Below are 19,546 nucleotides of genomic sequence, written 5' to 3'. Positions count from 1 at the left end.
GTGGTCTGAAAAAGCAACACTGGCAGGTCCAAGAATGGGGTGTCCAAGTTTCAGCCTGACTGCTTCTGCCTGATTCCTGCCCTTTCTTAGACCTGCCAGTGTTCTGCATTCTCAAAGCACAGTAGCAAATGGTATTTAACAACTTCTCCTCCTTTAAAACTCAGCTTCCTAATTCAGTATTGTCTTGGTCAGGAGCTCTTCACTTAAATTCTTGCTGTTTTGTGTGAACAATTTTCTTGGGTGAATTGGAGCTTGGGTTTGTGGAGCAGGAAATAAGTTTAAAGGATTTTTAATTTCATGAGATAAGGCTCTCAAAGTACTAGCTCCAGGATGGCTCCAGGTTGCATAGGTAACGCTATGCATTACCATCCTCATATAGCAGCTGAAATATAGATGTACTCTCCTGTGTTTACCGAGGTCATCAGCTGGGGTGGGGGTATGGGGATGAACATGTTCATAATGCTTTAGGGCTTCAGCTAGTTGCATGTAGAGCCAGCTGGGGTCTACCTATGGAATATGTAGCTCATGTACACAGCTGAAGAATACCCTGGTCAGAGTGAAACAGGCTTTGCTACATGAAGCAGTGAATATATCTATCATCTCAAATCAGATTAGTTCACCACTAAATTTCACTTGCGCTGTGAAACAAAATGATATTGCTTCACATCTACTGAAGCAGAACTTCTTGTTTCAAATCTGAAGAACGTGCAATTGAGTGAAGATTATTTGGCTTGTTTCCACAAGAACTCTTCAGTTTTATCAGCCGTTGGTTTTGAAGCTTCAATGCTGAGTTAAAGCCTCCTAAGCCAAAACCAGAGATTCAACAGGTTAAATAGATCTGCTTTTCCGTAGCAATAAGAGACTGACAAGACAAGAGGAAGTAAATGTCTTGATGTTTTTTAATGCTGATTTGAACAGTCTCCCATGAAGTCAAAGCACCCCAAATGTCAGGTCTCTTTCAGTGAAGCTTAACAGCACTGAGGAACCTGCCCGGACACACCTTGTTCTCAGTATTCGTCGTTGAAGGGATACTCGGGATGATCACGCCACCTGTGAATAGGTCAGATTGAACAAGTGAGCTTTTCAGGTGAAGCAGGATGTCACATCACAGATGCAGTTGACCTGTGCCTGGCAAATCTTTTCCTTGCAATATATAGATGGCCTTCATGGAAGGCTCTCCTGCTTATTCAGCAGCTGTCTGCTCTGAATAATCTTCCCTGCAGAACTGGAAGCAAACCTGTGCATTTAAGGAGAGGGCAGTGAAGGACCATTTTTCAGGCCTACAGGCTGCATACCTTGAGGACAGTTGGGAAAAGCCAAGAGTTTGGATCTCTGTTATTCTTGCTATTTAACTCAGTTGATTTAACTTGAGCTAGTAGGAGTGTTCTAGGGAAGGAGGATGGCTTCACTACATGTACATTGTGGAAGAGGAAGACTTCTTTGTTCAGATGTCTACAAAGACCATCAGAAATTGATGGAGAGGTGGAGACACCAGATGCTACTACTTTGGCTTATGTACTTACAGCTGACATGTCTGGGTCTGGTCTGGTGCTTTCTCCAAGTGGCTGTCATAGCCAGACCAGGTCTGGCTGTCATCTAGCTCAGCCTAGATATAGATGTCCTACTGGGTTAATATCACCAGTGGCAGAGAATTTACAAAGAAGCTTTAGGGTGACCCAGTTCAGGGGAGAAAGGGATGTTCATGGCTGTATACTACCAAAGGTAGCGATGCTTCAGGCTTCATCTAAAAACCTGCATGCTCAGGGAAGATGCTGGTCCAGGATCATTATAGAAGGCAAGGAGAAAATTCCCAGTTGTCAACTGCAAGTGAAAAAATAACACCACTTGCTCATTATTGGCAGACTTGAGAGAAAGGTAGTTGTGTTTTGTTGTGGGCTTTGTTGGTTGTTTGAGGAAGTGATGCTAAACCACAAGCCCTGCTTTGACAGATACTTTCCATTAGCAAAATCAAAAATTTCTGAAGAACATTCTCAGGTGCACCATGGCAGCTGGCTGCCTTGCCTTACAGCAGAGCACAACAAATAGTGGCATTTATCCCAGTTGTGAATCATTCCAGTAAGGGAAGGATACATTTCACAATATTGAAGGTAACTAACTGGAAGGCATCAAATATTTTGAATTGGTTGTGCCAAAACATTTCATTCCAATATTCAGCCAAACTGAAGTGTTTACACATTAACATTGAGTTGGTTCAGAAAAAAAACCCAAGCCACAAAACTTTGGCTTGTTTGATTTCAGTATAATTTGACAATATCTGAGTTGCCAGTGTCATCTACTTTCCATCTGTGGAGCATGCTTGCTAATCAGATCTCACATGTTTGAAGGTCTGAGTCTTTTGAGTGAAAACGATTCACTCAGAGGAGTCTATGCAGCTTGGAATAACTGGTATGGAAGAATATCCATAGCAGAGACTGGGAGGACAAGATAAATCAAGCAGACAGATTAATGAAAAACTCGCCCAGCATAACACTACCAGACTTCTCTGAGGGGGAAAAGAAACCATTTCAGACTGAGATTTCCTGGAGTTCTCACTTTTACAAAACCTCAATTTTCTGCTCAGATGCTTAACTTGTCAACTCCTTCTGCAATATCCTGTTTGTATGGGCTTATAACATCAGAAGAGATCTGCACACAAGTACCCATGGTAGATGATAACTGGAAGAGCCAGAGGAAAGCTGGAGTTTTCCATTCCTGCTGGCATTTGCATCACAGCACTTAAAGGTTTTACACAAAACTGACTAACCAAAAATATTTCTGTATGATAGTTTGACTTTTCATCCAGCAACATGTATCTGAAAATAAGAAATCTCTTTAGGCTGGTAACTCATCTGTTGCAGTGTCGATTCCAGACACCTCCGTGCAAGAACACATAGTAGGCAGATATATGTTTAGCTGCTCCTTACATGGCAACATCACTTTTCTGAGAAGGAATTTTTCACAGTTGAGGTCAGACTGTATTTAAACGTTTTCCTGAAACATGGCACTCATTTGAAAAATAGAGCCGGCAATGTTGATCCTATGCATTCTGTTTTCCTTGTCCTCAGTGGCCTCCTGTGACCAAATTTAGTCTAATAAAGCAAAGCATTTCATTTATTAGTTTTTGGATTAATGGCTTAAAGTTCTTCTGTGAGTGTTTGCAGCCTTCAACTTTGCTTCTGGAAAAGGCTCTTGCATTTGCACTGAGGTTACATTTTGTGTATATACTCACTAAAAGTTTAAATTATGTTGTAACTCAACTTAGCTATGAAAAAGCAAACAATTTCAAATACCAAAACACATATAAGAATCTTTTGGGCCATATGTGAAAGCCTTCTGGAACTAAGTGCTGCTAATTGATGGAAGGCTATTTTAAGTTTTAAGAAACTAAAGCCTCGGAGCACCTGGCTGAGCTTAAATGTGAAAGATGGGCCCCATTATGATGTTTTTAACTGAGTTCATATTTCTTATCATATTTATGCAGCACAGTAAGTGGTTTATTTGCTCCTTTGCAATGTTTCCCCCCATCTTTTGGGCAATTGTCAACGTTTTAGAGTGCTATTGATGCTGCTATCCTGCTTTTCATTATTTTTAGTGCTTGAGCATGATACAGTTTGGCAAGACACAGATAATCCAAGGTAACAAGAGAAATGCATGGAAAAAATCTCTAGCATTTGGCTACATATTGAGTGCCCTGAAAAGGGGAAAGCATAAAGTCTGGCCATAAACTGTAGGTGCTATTGAGCTGAAGGAAAAACAAATGGCCTCTTTCTCTGGAAAAGATGATGTTGGGTCAGTCTGAGTTTTCTGAGGTAGTGTAGCCTTCCCATGAAGCACAAGTACATTAGGTGGTAAGCTTTAGATCACAAGAAGTAAGAGATCAAGCCTTGTTATGATCTCCTCCGAGAACTTAGGAAGTGGTCTAGCAGTCAAACAAGCTGTATTGTTTTCTGCTTTCCATGCAAGAAGGTACAACTCACATGACAGCAGGAGAGGGATATTGCTGAAGTTGACAGCATCAAAGAAGAGGCCAAAAGAAAGTTTCTGACTGCTTGTGGTCACTAAGATGTACCCACTTTAATAAGGAAGTTGGGTAGGTGAATCTTGATACTCTGAACAAAGTATTAAGCAAAAAGGAGCAGAGTTCTCCCTAAGTCAGCCTTGTGGTTTCATGTAGCAGTGTTCTTAATTCTCAGCCTTCCATGTGGCAATTTAGGACAAGCTGCCTCTGGAAACACCGGGTTTACAATCCGTAAGCCATTGTACACGAGCAGCAACACGACTTGCTGAGCACTGGAAATGAAGGTGAGAAGGAGGGGGAAGACAAAGTGCTCCTATTTGAATTTTAGCTCTGTCTGCACTGTTAGATGGGGCAATGCTACACCTCATCAGTGGCTGAGGCTGTCACTACAACACATAGCAGAAAGTGTTTAAGGAGATGGAGCAGAGGTGGAATAACCAGACACAGTCACTTTCTACGCGGTGGGCTTTTGACATCTGAGCTGTGAGCAAGTATTGCACGCTTATTTTTGCAACAGGTCCAGGAACATATTCAGGCTGCATTAAAGACCTCCCATATTTAAGCCTTATCTAAAAATAAGGTGATTTATACAAAAATTACTATTAAAAGGAAGTGTTTGTTTGGGTTTTTTAAAATCCTCTGAAAAGACAGGAATGTTCTGTGAGGATCTAGTATTCCTCCTGGACTTACATTAACAGTTCCACATAACGAACGTTTTTGTTCAGGGCTTCAATTTCTTTCATCTCTTTCTCAGTGAGGCAGAAGTCAAAGATCTAATGGAAGGACACGTTAGGAATAAGTTAGTGTTTCATGTCATAATCAATGTTCATATGTTCCAGGTTTCAGAATTACAATCCCCTCCCCTTCCCCTGTGTCCCTCACCATACTTGCTTGCACTTGTAGGAAAGTCTTGAGGGCATGAAAAAGTCCAGTCACATTTGCTTATAGTCTTTCACAAGAAGAGAAAGGTAGTCTGGCAAGTACTGGGTCACCAGCTTTGAAAGGAATACATTGGCAGGGAAAGCAGGGAGCAGTGCGAGTACTCATTGCTGCAAGGGACATGGGAACAAATTCTTCATCTTATTTTGGTGTTAGTGGGCAAGCCAGATGATCTCTGGTGGTGTGGTTATTATGAGCCTTTCTGGCACACCTGTAGGCAGCAACCCTTCCCTGATAAAGCTGCCCTATATCTGAAGACTGAGCAGAACAGGTCAGTCGTTCCTGAACACCTACAGCCAGCAACCTTGGGATGCTGACCTACTGAATTGCTTCATTTTGCTTGTGCTGCTTACTGCAACAACTGGTGTTCTGGGATATACCACCACCTGAAACTTTATCTGTTTCGGAGGATTAAAAGACACCAAAATTTAGTCTACTTTGCTCTACTAATGTCACATTATGATACCATTAAGTGATGGGCACAAAAACCATAAAATACAGCAAAGCTTGACGTTGGCCAAGCCTTATGTCTACAGAAAGAAATGGGAAAATAACCTTCTATAAGGGCTAAGCCAATGTAAGTGGATTTATCCATGCACCATTGGAGTACAAACTTACCTGGAAATTCTCTCTGATGCGTTGTGGATTGAAACTTTTTGGGATGACCACTACCCCTCTCTGGATGCTGAAACGTAAAGCAACCTGTGCAGCTGTCTTGTTGTACTTCTTGCCAATGGCATTCAGCACAGGATCCTTCAGTAAAGGAGGGGAGGACACGTTTACCCTGGAAGAAAATTGGAAAGAAAGAAAATCAAAACCCCCTAATCTTCCATGTCAGAACATAGTAATCTACTTGTTTGTGGACAGAATACTGCACCTTTTTGACAAGCAGCGTGAAAGATGGGAGAAAAGCTTTGGCAGTTAAGTTGGTGGGCTGTCAGTGGCAACTTCCTATGCGATGTCCTAATGTTGTCTTAGTTTTTACTTCCTTACTTCCTTGACATTCCCAGTTACAGACACTTGCTTTCTGTCAGAGGGGAACTAAAGCAACCTCCTATACAGAAACCTGGCATTTTTTGATGACAGTGTGCGGCAGGAGCATTGCAAGTTTACATTCACAACAGAATATTTAGACATTGAAGTTCAAAACTACTTTGAAAATGGGGACAAAAGTATTTTGCACAGAGATGCAGCTGTGAAGAGCTATTATACTGTTCATGGATATTGTCCTTTGATTAGAAAGTAACATGGGGACTTACCATGTTTCATCTCTTGAGGTTCCCAATGGGCTGTACCCAACAATAACAATGTTGTGTTGTCTGCAAAACTCCAAGAGTTTTGGTTGGGTAAAATAGGGATGGCATTCGACCTACATGAGTAATGCAGAAAGAATAATTAACCAACAGGGCCAGATATAGAAGCAGATGGTGTCCCCATATTTGTGAGAGCTACAGACCAAGTGGTACTTTCAGGAAAAGATACAGGTAAGTTAAAGAATAGGGAAACTCAGTTTGTGGTTACTGTTCTAATTGCACATTGCTGGGTGATGGATTTTTTTTTTTCTTTTGTGGACAGCAGATCAATATCCATGACTACAATTTGTCTGCAGGGAATTGTTATTGGCCCCCAGTGGAAAGGTGGCAATGAGGAGGGGGGAGGGAAGCTCACTAGAGAAGTAGGCTGAGAAGGCAACCCATCTCATCTGGGTCAGATCTTCATTTCTCTGCCTCTTGCATTCAGGGTGACTAATCTGATGTTGTTATTAGGGGAAGTGCTGGCATAAGCTGCCCCAGATAAAAAGGTGAGAGGGAGATATGCAAAAGGTGAGACATCCCCAGGATGCTTATGATGACCTTGTTGGAAGCTCTGCCCTCCCACATTGCAAATGCTGTTCCCTTACAGGCAGGGATTTTCTGGCTGCATTCTTAGTCTCTGGGAAAGGGATGTCTACAAGGTGACAGAGTAACCACTGTTTGCAGGCAGTCTGAAGCTAGCTGGCACATCTATGTCTGCTGGCTAGCTGCCCGAAGCTGGGCTTAATCTTTTGCCTGGTTTTCCTCAACCCCAGGAAGCAGCAGCAATGCTCAGGGCAGTCATAAGGGCATGCCAGAAACAGCAATTGCATTTTGCGCCCACTGGGCATATTAATACCCAGTGAAGGGTGCTGGAATTTCCTCCCCTCATAGGCTGCCTTTCCCTGCAGGCCAGAGACCGAACTGAAGGTGATGGCCAGGTTCCCTGCCCTGCTCCATGTCAACCCCAGCCCTCCAGGCCAGGCGCTGAGGGTGGGAAGCTGGTCCCAGTTGGTCTCTGGCCTCTTCTCTGATATTGCTAACATGGATATCTGTTTGTGCCAGATGAATTAGAAGAGCTTCCCAGTGATTTCGAGGAAATGCAGAGACCTGCCAAATGCCAGAGTCAAAGTACTGGGCATTCAGATGGGTCACTGCCGCTTACTGCCTTCTCTGAGCTCTGCTGCTGTAATTTAACTCAGACGTGCCTATCGTCTTCACAGGCTTGCTCTACTCAAGTTGGCTGCTTAGTAGGGTCTCCTCTGTAATTTAAGTTTTTCTCTAACTCTTACTGACATCTTATAGGAAAGGCACGGGAGAGCAAGTACAGGAAATCTAGGAGTTACTTCTCATGGCTTTCAGACTTGGAGCTTAGAGTGACTCAGGATCTCTGATACTTAGTGTTGTTTTGGTGTCAGCTGAGGTAGACGTGGCTTCACTGAGAACTGGCTAACTCTGAATGGATTGTCTTGGGAATTTTTTGGACTTTAAGGTACATGGCAGAGACTTAAGATCTGAATTGACTCAGCATTCAACCTTGTTATGGAGCTTTGGCACAGAGGCACTAGTTTTATAGCCCTGGAGCAAGAACTGAGGAGAGCAATTGTTCCAGCACCTTCAAATATTTATCTTTGGCCTAGATAGGATGAGTAATATTTTCAAGCTAGAAATGGAAGTATGACATTATGGAAGGCAGCATCTGTGGCAAAGTGTACGTCACCTTTCCACACACGGTGGCAATCCCTACAGGGCAGGGGCAACGTGGCAGGCACTGCCTGCAGTCATACCTGGTTGCTGACAGGTTTGTACTTAAGTCCTGGCTTGTTCAGGATCATCTCCAGCTGCCTGCGGTTGAAATTGGATACTCCAATAGACTTTGCCAAGCCTGCATCTTTACATGCTTCCATTGCCTGCAAAGAAAGCAAAAATCAGTGGAGTCCCACATGTTGGCTTGATTCCTTGGAGCATGCATTTTAAAAGTAGGTAGAAGATGGACTTTTCTTGAGACTGCAGAAAAACCTTTGCTGCAGCAGAATGGACAGCTCTCTCAGCATGAGGGCTGGTGCTGTCCTGCTATTCTAAACTCCATTCCTGTGTGGATCTGCTTTCCAGACCAAACCCTTATGTTTTATACCTCCTATGAGGATAGAAATTGTCTGGGGAGCAGAAAGATTAATCTAAGATACAGATACTTAAGTGCCAGACATCTGCTTTCAAAGAGCTTTCTTTACCTTATGCTGCTTTAGTGCAGCCTCAAAAGCTGGAGAAAGGAGAGTGAACAAAACAGATTGCTTTCCTGATAAGTCAATTTATTCCTTTTATTTCTGCAACAGCATTTATATGAAGTCTCTATCCAGTGAAATCCCCTGCATATCTCACAAGGCACATGACAAAACCAGCACAGAAAACTTCAGTACAGTATAAAGTAGAAAAAATAGGGAGGGGAGAGGAATTCTAGGTATTCTGTACTTCAGACAAACTCTAATAGCTGAGCAAGCCTTATGAATACAGGATATGAATACATGCCATGGTCTTCATTAGCTTCATCTGCTAGGATGTTAAGGGGGAAAAAAGGGTCCTTTCCTGTGGTACTCCCCTCTCCTCCCAGAAACTGCACCCAAATGATTCAGTGCCTGTTTGAGGCAGAGCAGACCCCACTGTGGAGCTGGATGCCCCTCCTGCACGTTTTGTTATTTCTTTCTGTCTCACAGGAGCTGAAAGCAGGGAGGTAAGAGGCACCATGTATTATGACCTCTAGTTGGCCTCGTATGCTTTGTATCACTCAGTGACAAGTCGGCAAATATAATCATGTGAAGCCGTTTTTGTCTGCTAGCACCATACGGAGAGGGTGAAATTATCTGGATTGAGTTTAGCCAGTTTTTTTAGACTGATGTTACTATTTGCAGGCACTCACCATCACCTATTTTTTCTCTTGGCTTACTAGCTGAAGAGAGTAGCCTGCTACAACATACCCTTTACAATAAGCACCAGCTTGAAGATAAAACCGTAACGGTGTTTGGACAGCTGTTGCTCTTAATGTTTGAGCAACTAGCCTGTGAAACAGGAATGAACAGTACCAGCCCAAGACAAGGGTTAACAGCTGACGTGGAAGCCCCCGTTCCCCCTCAGACCCAGCCTGGATGGCTCAGCTGCCAGGGGAAAGCCCAAACCTGCCCAGGCTCTCTCCCATTCTGAACTTTCACTCAAGAGTTTCACCCGTCCTCCACCTCTCTCTGCTGCACCTTGAGTAAAGCTAAACTGGGATGTGTTTACCCGGCTCTGGACAGTGCAAGCTGAAGTGGAGCATGTAGTAGCCCATGTTATTTCCCTTGGTGTGAACTGGGATGCATTAGTGATGCTTCTGCAGCAGACCTGGTGCAGAAGGAGAGCTGACCAATTTTGGCCATGACTTAGAGTGTCCAAGGCTTTGAGAGGCAGGAATGTGAAGAGATTGCTAATCACACACATGTGGCTTCACCTGAGATCCTGAAGCCAAGTGGCAGTAGGCTTAAGGAGACACCTGGCTAAAGGACTAGAGTGATCGCAAAAAAACCTAGGATGCCATCTCTCAGACAAATGCTACTTTCCTCCAAGTCGTCTTAGCAGAAATACCTTGTGTTCTCATCTGATAATTAAATTTGAATGAATTTGTTCTGATGGTAATGGTTTTGCTGTTTTTTGTGTAGTTTTTTATGGTGAGCTTTAGGACAAATTGTGGTGATTTTTTTTTTTTAAGGTGAAAAGCTTCCTTTTTTCCCCTGCTTTTTTTAGGAGGATCCAGTCACTTAGGGCTCCAACTTTCTCCTTCTGTAATGAACTGATAAAGAGGAGGGCTTGGTAAAACCTACAGATACCTCAACTACCAAATATAGAGTGCACTCTGAAAGAAGGAATGTGGATGTCAGACACTTCAGCAATGTTTCATTTTGTTATAAAAATAATTAAGTGATGGCAAGAAGCAACATTCTTAGGGACAGAAGTAAGATTTATCCATGGAGCTAGTAGAATTTGAGTCATTTGCTTCGTCAGTGTGCCTCAGCTCTGTTTACAAAGGCCACAAGTAAAACTGAGAATGAGGATGTGTGGGTTTAAGAGCATGTGTGGATGGATGTTGTGCTTTCTTACCTCCCAGGTGGCACATAAGTCTGTCTCATGGTAGATAATTTTCCCATTTTCATCTTTAGGGTAGATGGCATCTCCAGGCTGAAAAGCAAAACCACACTTTTGTGCTTTAAAGACACATTATCACTCCTCAGAGCAAAGATTTTTTCCAAGACTGTTTCTACTACCAAACAAAAAAACAATCAAGCTTTCTGAAACACTCAGTGTTGTCACATAGTGTGCACTCAGGAGTTCACAGATGGCCTCAATTTTCGGTGAACTTCTGACTTTTACACTATGGCATCCGAAGGATTAGTCTCCTTCCAAAGGGCTGGGTTACAGTACCAAACCTGCATACTTTACTACTACTTCTTTCCTTTCTTCCCAGCCCTTCCCTTGATACTGCTTGTGACCTAAGCACCTGGGAAGAGTACCAGCTCAGTTTTACTCCCAACAATTGGAGGGACTATTTACAAGAACAATTTACTAGTGGTAAAGGGCTATGTGCATAGCTATAGTACAGGCCATGAACCTCTCTAAGTGCATTACCCACCTTTCTTTAGGCACTAGGAACTTTCTTCCTCTCTCTATACCCCACAAACAAGACTTCAGAAATGAGTTATGAGCTGATATCTCATGAGCACGGCTTTCTGTTATTTGCTGGTCATTTCACTGCTGTTGCAAGTAATGCATTAACACTTCCCACCCTCATGTCTGATTGCAATTTCACTTATCTTCATAAAAATGCTTCAGTGATGTTTGACACTTGATCTGACTGCAAGCTGCTACATTTCAAAGGCGTGAGTACAAGATGTTACCATGGTAATTCCTTGGGAACATGCAGCTGTGACTAATATGATCAGTAACTGGTGCCTCCCAATTCAATCAAGTTCAAATTCAAGGCATTTCATGGGGGAAAAGTGAGCCTAAGGAAAATACAGCCTCAGATTTCAGAGGCCAGGGTCTAAGTTACAGGCAAAAGCCTGTCTCCTCCAAATGTGCTCATTTTCCTCAATGAATTCAACAAAGATGACTTGTTGCCCCTGAAAAAAAATAATAATTCTTGACTAGAAGGAGGTAGGTGGCTGTTGCGTACATTCTTATATAATTTTTTCTATTAGAAGGCAAGCTGTTTGCCATCATAACTTGAAGCAAAGCCCTATTTACAAAACTGCCCCATGATATTTTGGAACAAACCATTAATCCTCATGACGTTCCAGACTCTTCAAGGACTGTAAGCTCAATGCATAGCAGCTGGATGTCTTTGAGTTCAGGGGATGAGTCTGAATTCATCTTACTTGAAGACCTTCTTACTCTATTCCACTTCTTATTCATTAACTTCTGTTCAACATTATATAGTAGTCAATAAATGGCTATTACATTAGCTAACTTATCATTCCCCGGCTTCCCTCTATTGCTCATGTTCCAGAAAGCGGAGAAAGTCGGAATGAACGATGCTTGAAGGTAAACTTATCCTAAGATAAGTGGTGCCAGCTATTGTGGATTCGCACAAGGATCAATCCTCCTGCCTCCAGGGAACTACACAAGGTGTCGGAGCACAGTTGTCACTGCTCAACAATCTCCAGGCAATACCTTCTCGGCCAGGCTCTCCCTTTAAGCAATTCTTCCTGAATGGAAGAATTGCCTGCAGGTGGATACAGTGCTGAAAGAACGGTAGTGTTTTGATGGTGACGAGATGGTGGTTACTGGGTCTTTGCAAACATCTTTCAGAAGTTAGTCTCGTTTTTTAGTTTTTGGTTCTTACGGACTATACCACACCAGTCACTCCCACAAATGCTGTGGTTTTCTCTTGCAGTCAGCCACACACCTTAGACTGAATGCAAGGTGGCTTCTTACCATGCTGCCGTATGAGCACTGAAGTAAGTGGGACAGCACTAGCACTGTACAGTCACTGTCACTATGCAGGGATCACATCATAGCATGTCATTTCAAAGTATGGAGGTATTCCAAAAGCTACCAGACAACTTGCATATTTAAAACACAGCAGTTGGTAACTACTGATAGGAAAAGCACTGCGCCCATTATAATAATTTCCTCGTCAACACAGATGCAGGAAGAAACGTCTGCACATTCTATCGCTTTTCACAAAAAAGAAGACTTTGACAAGCAGGCTTTCTTGAAAGAGCAATTTTAACAGCTTGTGAATGTCTATTTTATAAACAGAAAGCAATAGTAAGTCAAATAGTGAGGCCAATGGTCTGTTTTGATTTAGTCTTTTAAAATGACAAGAAGATACTTGGATGAGACTTGCTCAGTGTAGGGCTAAAATACCTGCTTTCCTGCTAGGTAAGGCAATGTAGTGGGAGAGATTTGGAGATCATTTTGTGCACAGGTACCTGCTCACTGATAGATCAGTCATCTTAGCAGAGCCCCCTAGAAAACCTTCCAGTGGGTATAAGCTCCTCAGGCAGAGAGCTTTTGGTAGCCTGCAGGAGACCTGTTCCTGCTGGTCGTCTGCCTTGCTAGGGTAGAGGGGCTGAGCTCCACCTCTGGGCTAAAGGGAGGAAGGACAGAAGTCCTGAATGGGGAATCTCTGTGAGGGGAAAAAACCAGGGAGGTGCAAGTTAATGTTGACAGGTCAGTGAAAAATGTCACTCCAGACATTATTCTTGACTACTCCAATCATTCTCGGCCACCTAAAAGTGCAGGCATGGTGAGGCTTTCCTCCTCCGAGTGGTGCTCTCCAAAATCCAGGTTACTCCTCCTAAAAGCCCCTATAGCAGTTTGCACTGCTGGGCTCTGCAGGGGCATGTTTCTTACTGGTTTCAGAGTGGGCTGTAAGTTTTGTCTCAAGTACTTTACTGGTTTTAAGCAAAGACTACTATTGCTAAGAAGGCTTTTGGGGAGATAGGAAAGCACCAATGTTTGCAGATTAGGGCAGAATAGAAGTTTTTTAGTACTACACCTGCATGCCCCTCACCAAAGGCAAGCATCACATGTGGGATGGGTGCACTTGTGAGAGAGGAAGCAAAGAGAGGAAACCAGTCACCATTGCAAAAGGGTGCGGGTTTTTCCTTTAGTATTTGGCACAGGAAAATGTATATTTTTCAGGCGGAAAGCAACTTTTTTCTCTCTCCTCTCATGGGGGACTTGAATGAATCTCTAGGACTGCTACTCCTTTAACAACTCAGATTGTTGATACAGGCCTCAGGGAGTCAGATGTACATTACTTTAAAGCCAGCTGTCTATATCTTTGTATTGTGAGACAATGACCTTCACTATGTGGGAGAATGAACTACTAGAGAATACAAACACAAGCAAAGGGAAACAGGAAATTGCAAGTGGTGGGAAATTTTTAAAAATGCACCCAAAAGGATTCCATACATGGGACCATATAAATAAAGTTTTAATATCGGAGTCTAGTTACTCCTATACAGGTCTTAATGGGATATGGCTTTGTCGGAGGAAAAAAAGAACCACAGGTCTAAGGTGATTGCTTCGTTGGTAAATTGTTTCCTATCTGATGCTTTTGGCAGTTTGGAGTCTATAGCAAAATACAATTTTAGTAATCAGAGAACTACCTTCCTTGCAAAAAGAGGCCAGTTTAGAGCTTAGACATCCCTCAGACGTAGTTAGCCAGCTACTTGCCTGACCCTGTTCTCTCTAAGAAAAAGGATTTAATGGGTTCAAACCCACTTATACTTTTTGAATCTCATTCTTCTAATTCAGTATTATTAAATTTGCCTTTATATCATATACTTGCAGAGGAAAATTGTAAAGTAAGGTACAAATGGGTGTGAAGCCAGAAAGTTTAGGGACTTTTAAGGGAGGCATGCAACTCTCATGTGAGCTCCTTGCATTCAATGATTTTGGCTACAAGTCGCTCAGAGCCAGCAGTATGAAGAAACATCAGCCTCTCTTTGCATGGGTAGTGCACAGAAATGTATGAGTGTAATATATATCAAACACTATCTGGCCAATGTGGTATTTTCAATGTGAACTGGAAGCTGCAAGTAAGATGTTAGATGGAGACCTTGGTTCAAGCCAATCATGCATTTTTCAGGCAATTTTTCCTTTTACCTTGAAAGCCATTGGCAGCTCAATAATGTAGAGGTCAACGTACTCCAGCTGCAGGATCTTCAGGGTTTTCTCCAGTGTGGGACGCACCAGCTCTGGGGGGTGGCAGGTATTCCACAGCTGGGGAGGCAAACACAAGTTCTTTTCTGGGTGCCAGGAGGAACATATGCATCCTGCAGCTGACACACCCCCCCAACCAACACTTCCCTTCTGACAGAGCCCTTTGTACACAGTGCAAAGACATTGTGATCTACATCACTGCGGGACAAAGGTGAGGGGCCTTATTCTGTCCTCTTCCAGAGGCAGATGTAGAGGTTAAGATGGACTCTTTGCCCAGGACTGCAGTGCCAACCCAGTAATGGCAATATATATTTGTTTATTACAACACAGGTTCTTCCGAGTCGAGATATTGCAAACTTCTGCTCAATGAGCTTAGGCAGATGCTTTTTGTTTTCTGAGTTTTCCAAGCATATGCTTTCACTGGAAAACTTTGTTCCCACAAGAAATCTGTGGTCGGTTTTATGCTTGAAGGCAGAAGCTGGGATGGTGTGGGTTAGCTATTGAGCAACCAACCACCCAGCATAAAGAATCTTTCTGTTTTCTCCTGTGGTCATGGAGCTGGAGTGGGTGCCTGACCTAGGGAAGTTTTAATTTACTCCCTAGTCCTCAGTGAAATATGTATTATAGTTTAGTTACTGTAGTGCAGGTGTGACTAGTTAAAGTGCAGCCTTTTCAGCCGCTTTAATCACAACTGCTTCCTTGTGGGCTATGCCCTGAGGTTGCTATGGAGTGTGCTGAGTTGATTAGCTTTCAGTACTATCTCTAACTGAACTCTGCTGATGCAAATCTCTAGCAAGAATAAAACCATAGCATGGTAATTAGTAACCAAGGACTCTCTGTAAACTGATTGCTGCAGTTAGAATTGACAAAACCCAGAATTAATACACAGTAGAAGGTTTAAAACACCATTTGTTTGCACGCAATAAGCTGTATTATTTTATCTTCTTTTTTCAATGTGCAAAACTGACATGTGGAGCCATGTTGAGGTTTTTGGCACCTTTATTGGCTGGGAAAACCTGCTGTTTGTTGGTATGGTCATTGTCTAGCCAGTTCTGCCAACAAAGCTGGCAGTCAGCGCATGCCAAGGTATAGAGTGAATTCGTTCTTAAGACACAAAACACTTGAATTACCATTTTCAGAGGATAATGATTATAGGTGTCAAAGCACATAGCCTGGGTAAGTTTTAAAGTATTTCAGATGTTTGGCATTTTTAAACCAGATTATTGTTTTCCTGGGGAATAATAACTGTCTACTCAGTTTTGCCAGCAGAGGCAAGGACCCATTAAGTTCACTTGCACTGAGAGCAGCACATCTGACCCTGCCCTAACCTGACAAACCAAAACAGGCTTTGCCATCTGGAAATTCATACTAGGCCTTCCCCAGCTGTATGTTGCAAGGCATGAAGAGTTTTATGATCACTAGATGGTTGTTACACAGGCTGAAGGTATACTACAGTAAAGGGACCAAGGTTCTGCTCTCGGAGTTTCAGGCTGTTCCACTGGATTTCCTGAAAGCCTGTGGTCTGGTGTTTCTTTTAAGTATTTTACATGTAAAATGAGATGAAATTAAATACAGGTAAGGAAATGAATCTGTATACCCTTTCTTCTAGTTTGTTTTGTTACTGTGTTTTAGAGATTTAGTAGCCTGAGTTATGTTGATAGTTTAGAAGCAGTTTTTCCAAGTGCCCTTTCTAGCCCAGTGCTATTGAGCTCAGTACTTGCCAGTGAGTATACTTTACTTTAAAAAACTGCAGAGGCTCTAAAGAAACAGTCTTTAGAAATAGCAAACTTTTGTACTATGTTAATACATAGATGCCATGGAAACTTAAGTTTCATAACTGTTTTCATGATTTGTACAAGTTATTGTATTATCTGCCTAAGTAGAACCCATGCAGACATTTGAGCAGTCAAAGTTGCCAGCTGGCTTTGGCATTTCAGGACACCACATTTCCTGGAAATGTTACTTCTAGTTTAATGAAAGAAATATCCTGGGATGAAAGAGGAGACCAAAAAGGTCTTGCTATATAAGCCAAGTGAGATGTTGGCAGTTGATATAAAACCTCTAAAATTTCTGGATGCTGAGCTGCTCTGCCTGATCAGCCAGCCAGCAGCAAGAGCCAAGTGCAAGTGCTGATGATTTCAACTGGCAGATGCAGCCCGACTGCACCAAGTTGCTTTTCTAGTAACACTGCCACTCAGCGGGGCTGTTCTTGTTAGTCCCTCCTGACCGACCGGCCTTTGGTTTGTATCATCTTTAAGGAAAGATCTGCATGAGGGTTTTGAGTCTGAAGGGTCTCGGGAATTTCCAGTACTTCTGATGTCAGCGTGGCTCAAAACAAAACCAACTTTCGTTATACAGACCGCTTCCAAGAATGGTCTACTGTATCTACCATGTTTTCCAGAAGATGCAGCAATTCCTATCAGTCAGCTCCTTACCAGTGGCTTGATATTTGCCTGAAGTTCATAAGATACATAAGTTTGTGAGGTACATAAAGCTAAAGACACCTAAGTTCATAAAGCAAAGGACATCCAGTCTCGCTCCTCCTGGGAAGTTCAGAGCTTCTGTGAAAATACTCAGTGAAACCTGTGAAAATCCTGGACTGTGACAGATTGAATTGGTTGCAGACTATTTGCCACTTCTGCCTTTGAATTCTTTAAAGACTACAGAGATACTGTAATGACCTATCACTCTGGGCACCTGAAATTTTGTCAAGCACAAACAGGACACAACCGAAAGATAAATTCACACTTATCCTATCTCACAGTCACAAGGCAGGCTGGAACCACGGTGCTCCATGGTACTGTGTGTTGCAGCCCTGTAGCCGGTGGGATCTGCAGTTTAGGGAACAACTGAACTTACAATCAAGAAATCAAATGCAGTTTCACAGATGGCTCAGTGTTTAAGTAGTGATTATTAACTAGGCAGATCATCCAGCGATTAGATCAGACAACTGAATATAGAAAGGTTTAATAAATAAAGTGAGTTTGGAAAATCTGCCAAGAGACGCGCTTTTACAGAACCTAAGGTTTTATATGGGAAAATAAACTTCAGGGGAAGCAGTTGGGAACGTGAAAAGACTCAGCGTTGTTAGGACATCTCATTCTAACCTTTTGGCAAAACTTTGTGGTTTTGATTTGAAATATTACTGGTAATTTGCAGTAATGAAACTGTAAAACAATTGAAACCAAATATTTTGACTGATCCAAACATATTTTGCGTATGAGAGACTGAGAGACTACCCTGATAAAGGTGGAAGATTTGAGGACATGAAGCATTTCTCTGGATGGCAAGCTTGTTACCAGTAGAACAAGCAGGGTACTTGGAAAAGAGTTGCATACCTTACAGACTGGAAATGGCTGTACTTTGATAGCTGCTGAAAATCCGTTTGATCTGCAAACTACCCAATCTGAAGCTTAATTTCCCAGATTATAGAGCTTAACTAAATTGCTCACAGTAAAATATGTCTCTTATCCCATAGGATGTTACTCTAGGAACCATGGTATTTATTTCCAAGGCTGTTGAGTAACTTTTGTGGATTACATCTTACTAGAGAAAGGAGAAACGGAAAGTATTAGGCTGACATCTTCAAAGAAGCACTGCAGGAAGGGGAACGAGGTCATAAACTCCATAAATTAGACAGGCATCATGAATTTTCTGGGGCCATTTGATCTTTATTCTGCCATGTGCAATGAGCTTTCTCTCTCATACCTGGGATACAGCCATCATAGTTGTAACAGCTTTTGTCAGACACTTTATTGGAATTGGACAAGGGATTTCATTTTTCCAGGAGAGGAATCAGCTTTCACAGCTAAGACTTTAAAGCATTAGCTAGCTCATGCATTACTCTGGCCTTGTTGCTCTAAAGTAGAGACGTGATGACATCTTCTCTCCAAGCTGATTCATCATCATAAGAACTTTTTAATGACAAGTGATACACTAACTAAGGGTGTAGCTTGATGAGTAATTTTCTGTCAGTAGTACCAACCTAAGCACTTGATGTTCTCCTGTACACAGACACTTGCATGCACGTGCTTGCTCCCACCCCTTTCATTGTGCAATCTCACAGCAAACCTGTATGGGTTCTAACAGAAAATAATTCAGTTGCAGGATCATTGTCTAGGTTAGGTTCAGTGTGTGACTATACAAATATGTGTGCTAGCACAACACGTGCAACTGTAACAGCTTAAGCAGCACCACCGAGTGTAGCAATGTCTAAACTTGCAGGTACCTACAATACTAAGCAGAATGGATGTTGTGTGGTTTCCATTGCTAACAGAGCTTTAAACTGAGAACAACAGTGATTTCCTGCACTTAACAGCAAATCTAGTGCTCATAAAGCTCCGCAGCATTATGGTAATGCTAGGAAAGAAAAATAAAGGATGTTGGGTCTGGAAGCATGCTAGGTGTTGACCACTGACATTCTTAAGAAAGCCCATTCACAGAAATCCTGGATTTAGCGTGAATAATCTAAGTGCAGCTTCTCACCTTGCCACAGTAAAAAATGTCTTCTCGCTTGATCCTGCCTTCAGCAATCTTCTCCCGGATGGCTTGTCCCACTTCATGCTCGTTGTAGTAGACAAAGGCACCATCAATATGGCGGTAGCCAGTATCAATGGCAATCTTCACCGACTCCAAACAGGAACCTTTGGGAGTCTAATGGGAGAAGAATAAACACAGTTTCAGCCTCCTGCTCACCTCTCCTGCAATGCTATAGAGTCCCTGAGATATGCATAAGGTTCATGCTGGAGTTCATCCAGCCTAACCATCCCTTACCTCCCCAGACACCTGTGTTGCAATTTCTGAAGAAAAATGTGGTGGTGCACTTTTATTCAAAACTGTCGTGAATGCGGAATTACAGTGGAAAAAGGAGCGATGCAAAATATTCACTGTATGTCTGGGAAAAAGAGAGTACTAGAGTTCTTGGAAAGTATAACTGAATGTCTTTGATAGGCAAATTATTTCAGAATTTCTTATCTGGAGAGCAAGTCCCTCACTTGGGTGGAAGAGGGCTTTCAGCTGAGCACAGCTGGTCAACCACCCGCCTGGTCAGAGGCTGTTTGAATACCTTATGTCTCAGTAAAGCTTTCAGCAGAGCAGG

The 19,546-nt window shown here is 42.5% G+C and overlaps 1 protein-coding gene across 1 annotated transcript in view; it reads right to left on the bottom strand.

Moving 5' to 3' along the window:
• Positions 1-881: 881 nt before the first annotated feature.
• AKR1D1 (aldo-keto reductase family 1 member D1) overlaps positions 882-19,546 on the bottom strand; it is a 34,965-nt gene continuing 16,300 nt past the window's right edge. Inside the window, exons 3-10 of the mRNA XM_056340888.1 lie at positions 18,934-19,101; positions 14,392-14,508; positions 10,375-10,452; positions 8,037-8,159; positions 6,217-6,326; positions 5,576-5,741; positions 4,709-4,791; positions 882-1,050 (exon numbers count right to left, since the gene is read on the bottom strand). Coding sequence (XP_056196863.1) covers positions 1,008-1,050; positions 4,709-4,791; positions 5,576-5,741; positions 6,217-6,326; positions 8,037-8,159; positions 10,375-10,452; positions 14,392-14,508; positions 18,934-19,101 — 888 coding nt within the window. The 3' untranslated portion in view covers positions 882-1,007. The remainder of the gene's footprint in view (positions 1,051-4,708; positions 4,792-5,575; positions 5,742-6,216; positions 6,327-8,036; positions 8,160-10,374; positions 10,453-14,391; positions 14,509-18,933; positions 19,102-19,546) is intronic.

This window comes from Falco biarmicus, chromosome 5 (genome assembly GCF_023638135.1).
Source record: "Falco biarmicus isolate bFalBia1 chromosome 5, bFalBia1.pri, whole genome shotgun sequence".
Taxonomy (NCBI): Eukaryota; Metazoa; Chordata; class Aves; order Falconiformes; family Falconidae; genus Falco; species Falco biarmicus.
Note: the sequence above shows the minus strand (reverse complement) of the source record. Positions and strands in the feature narration are given on the sequence as shown.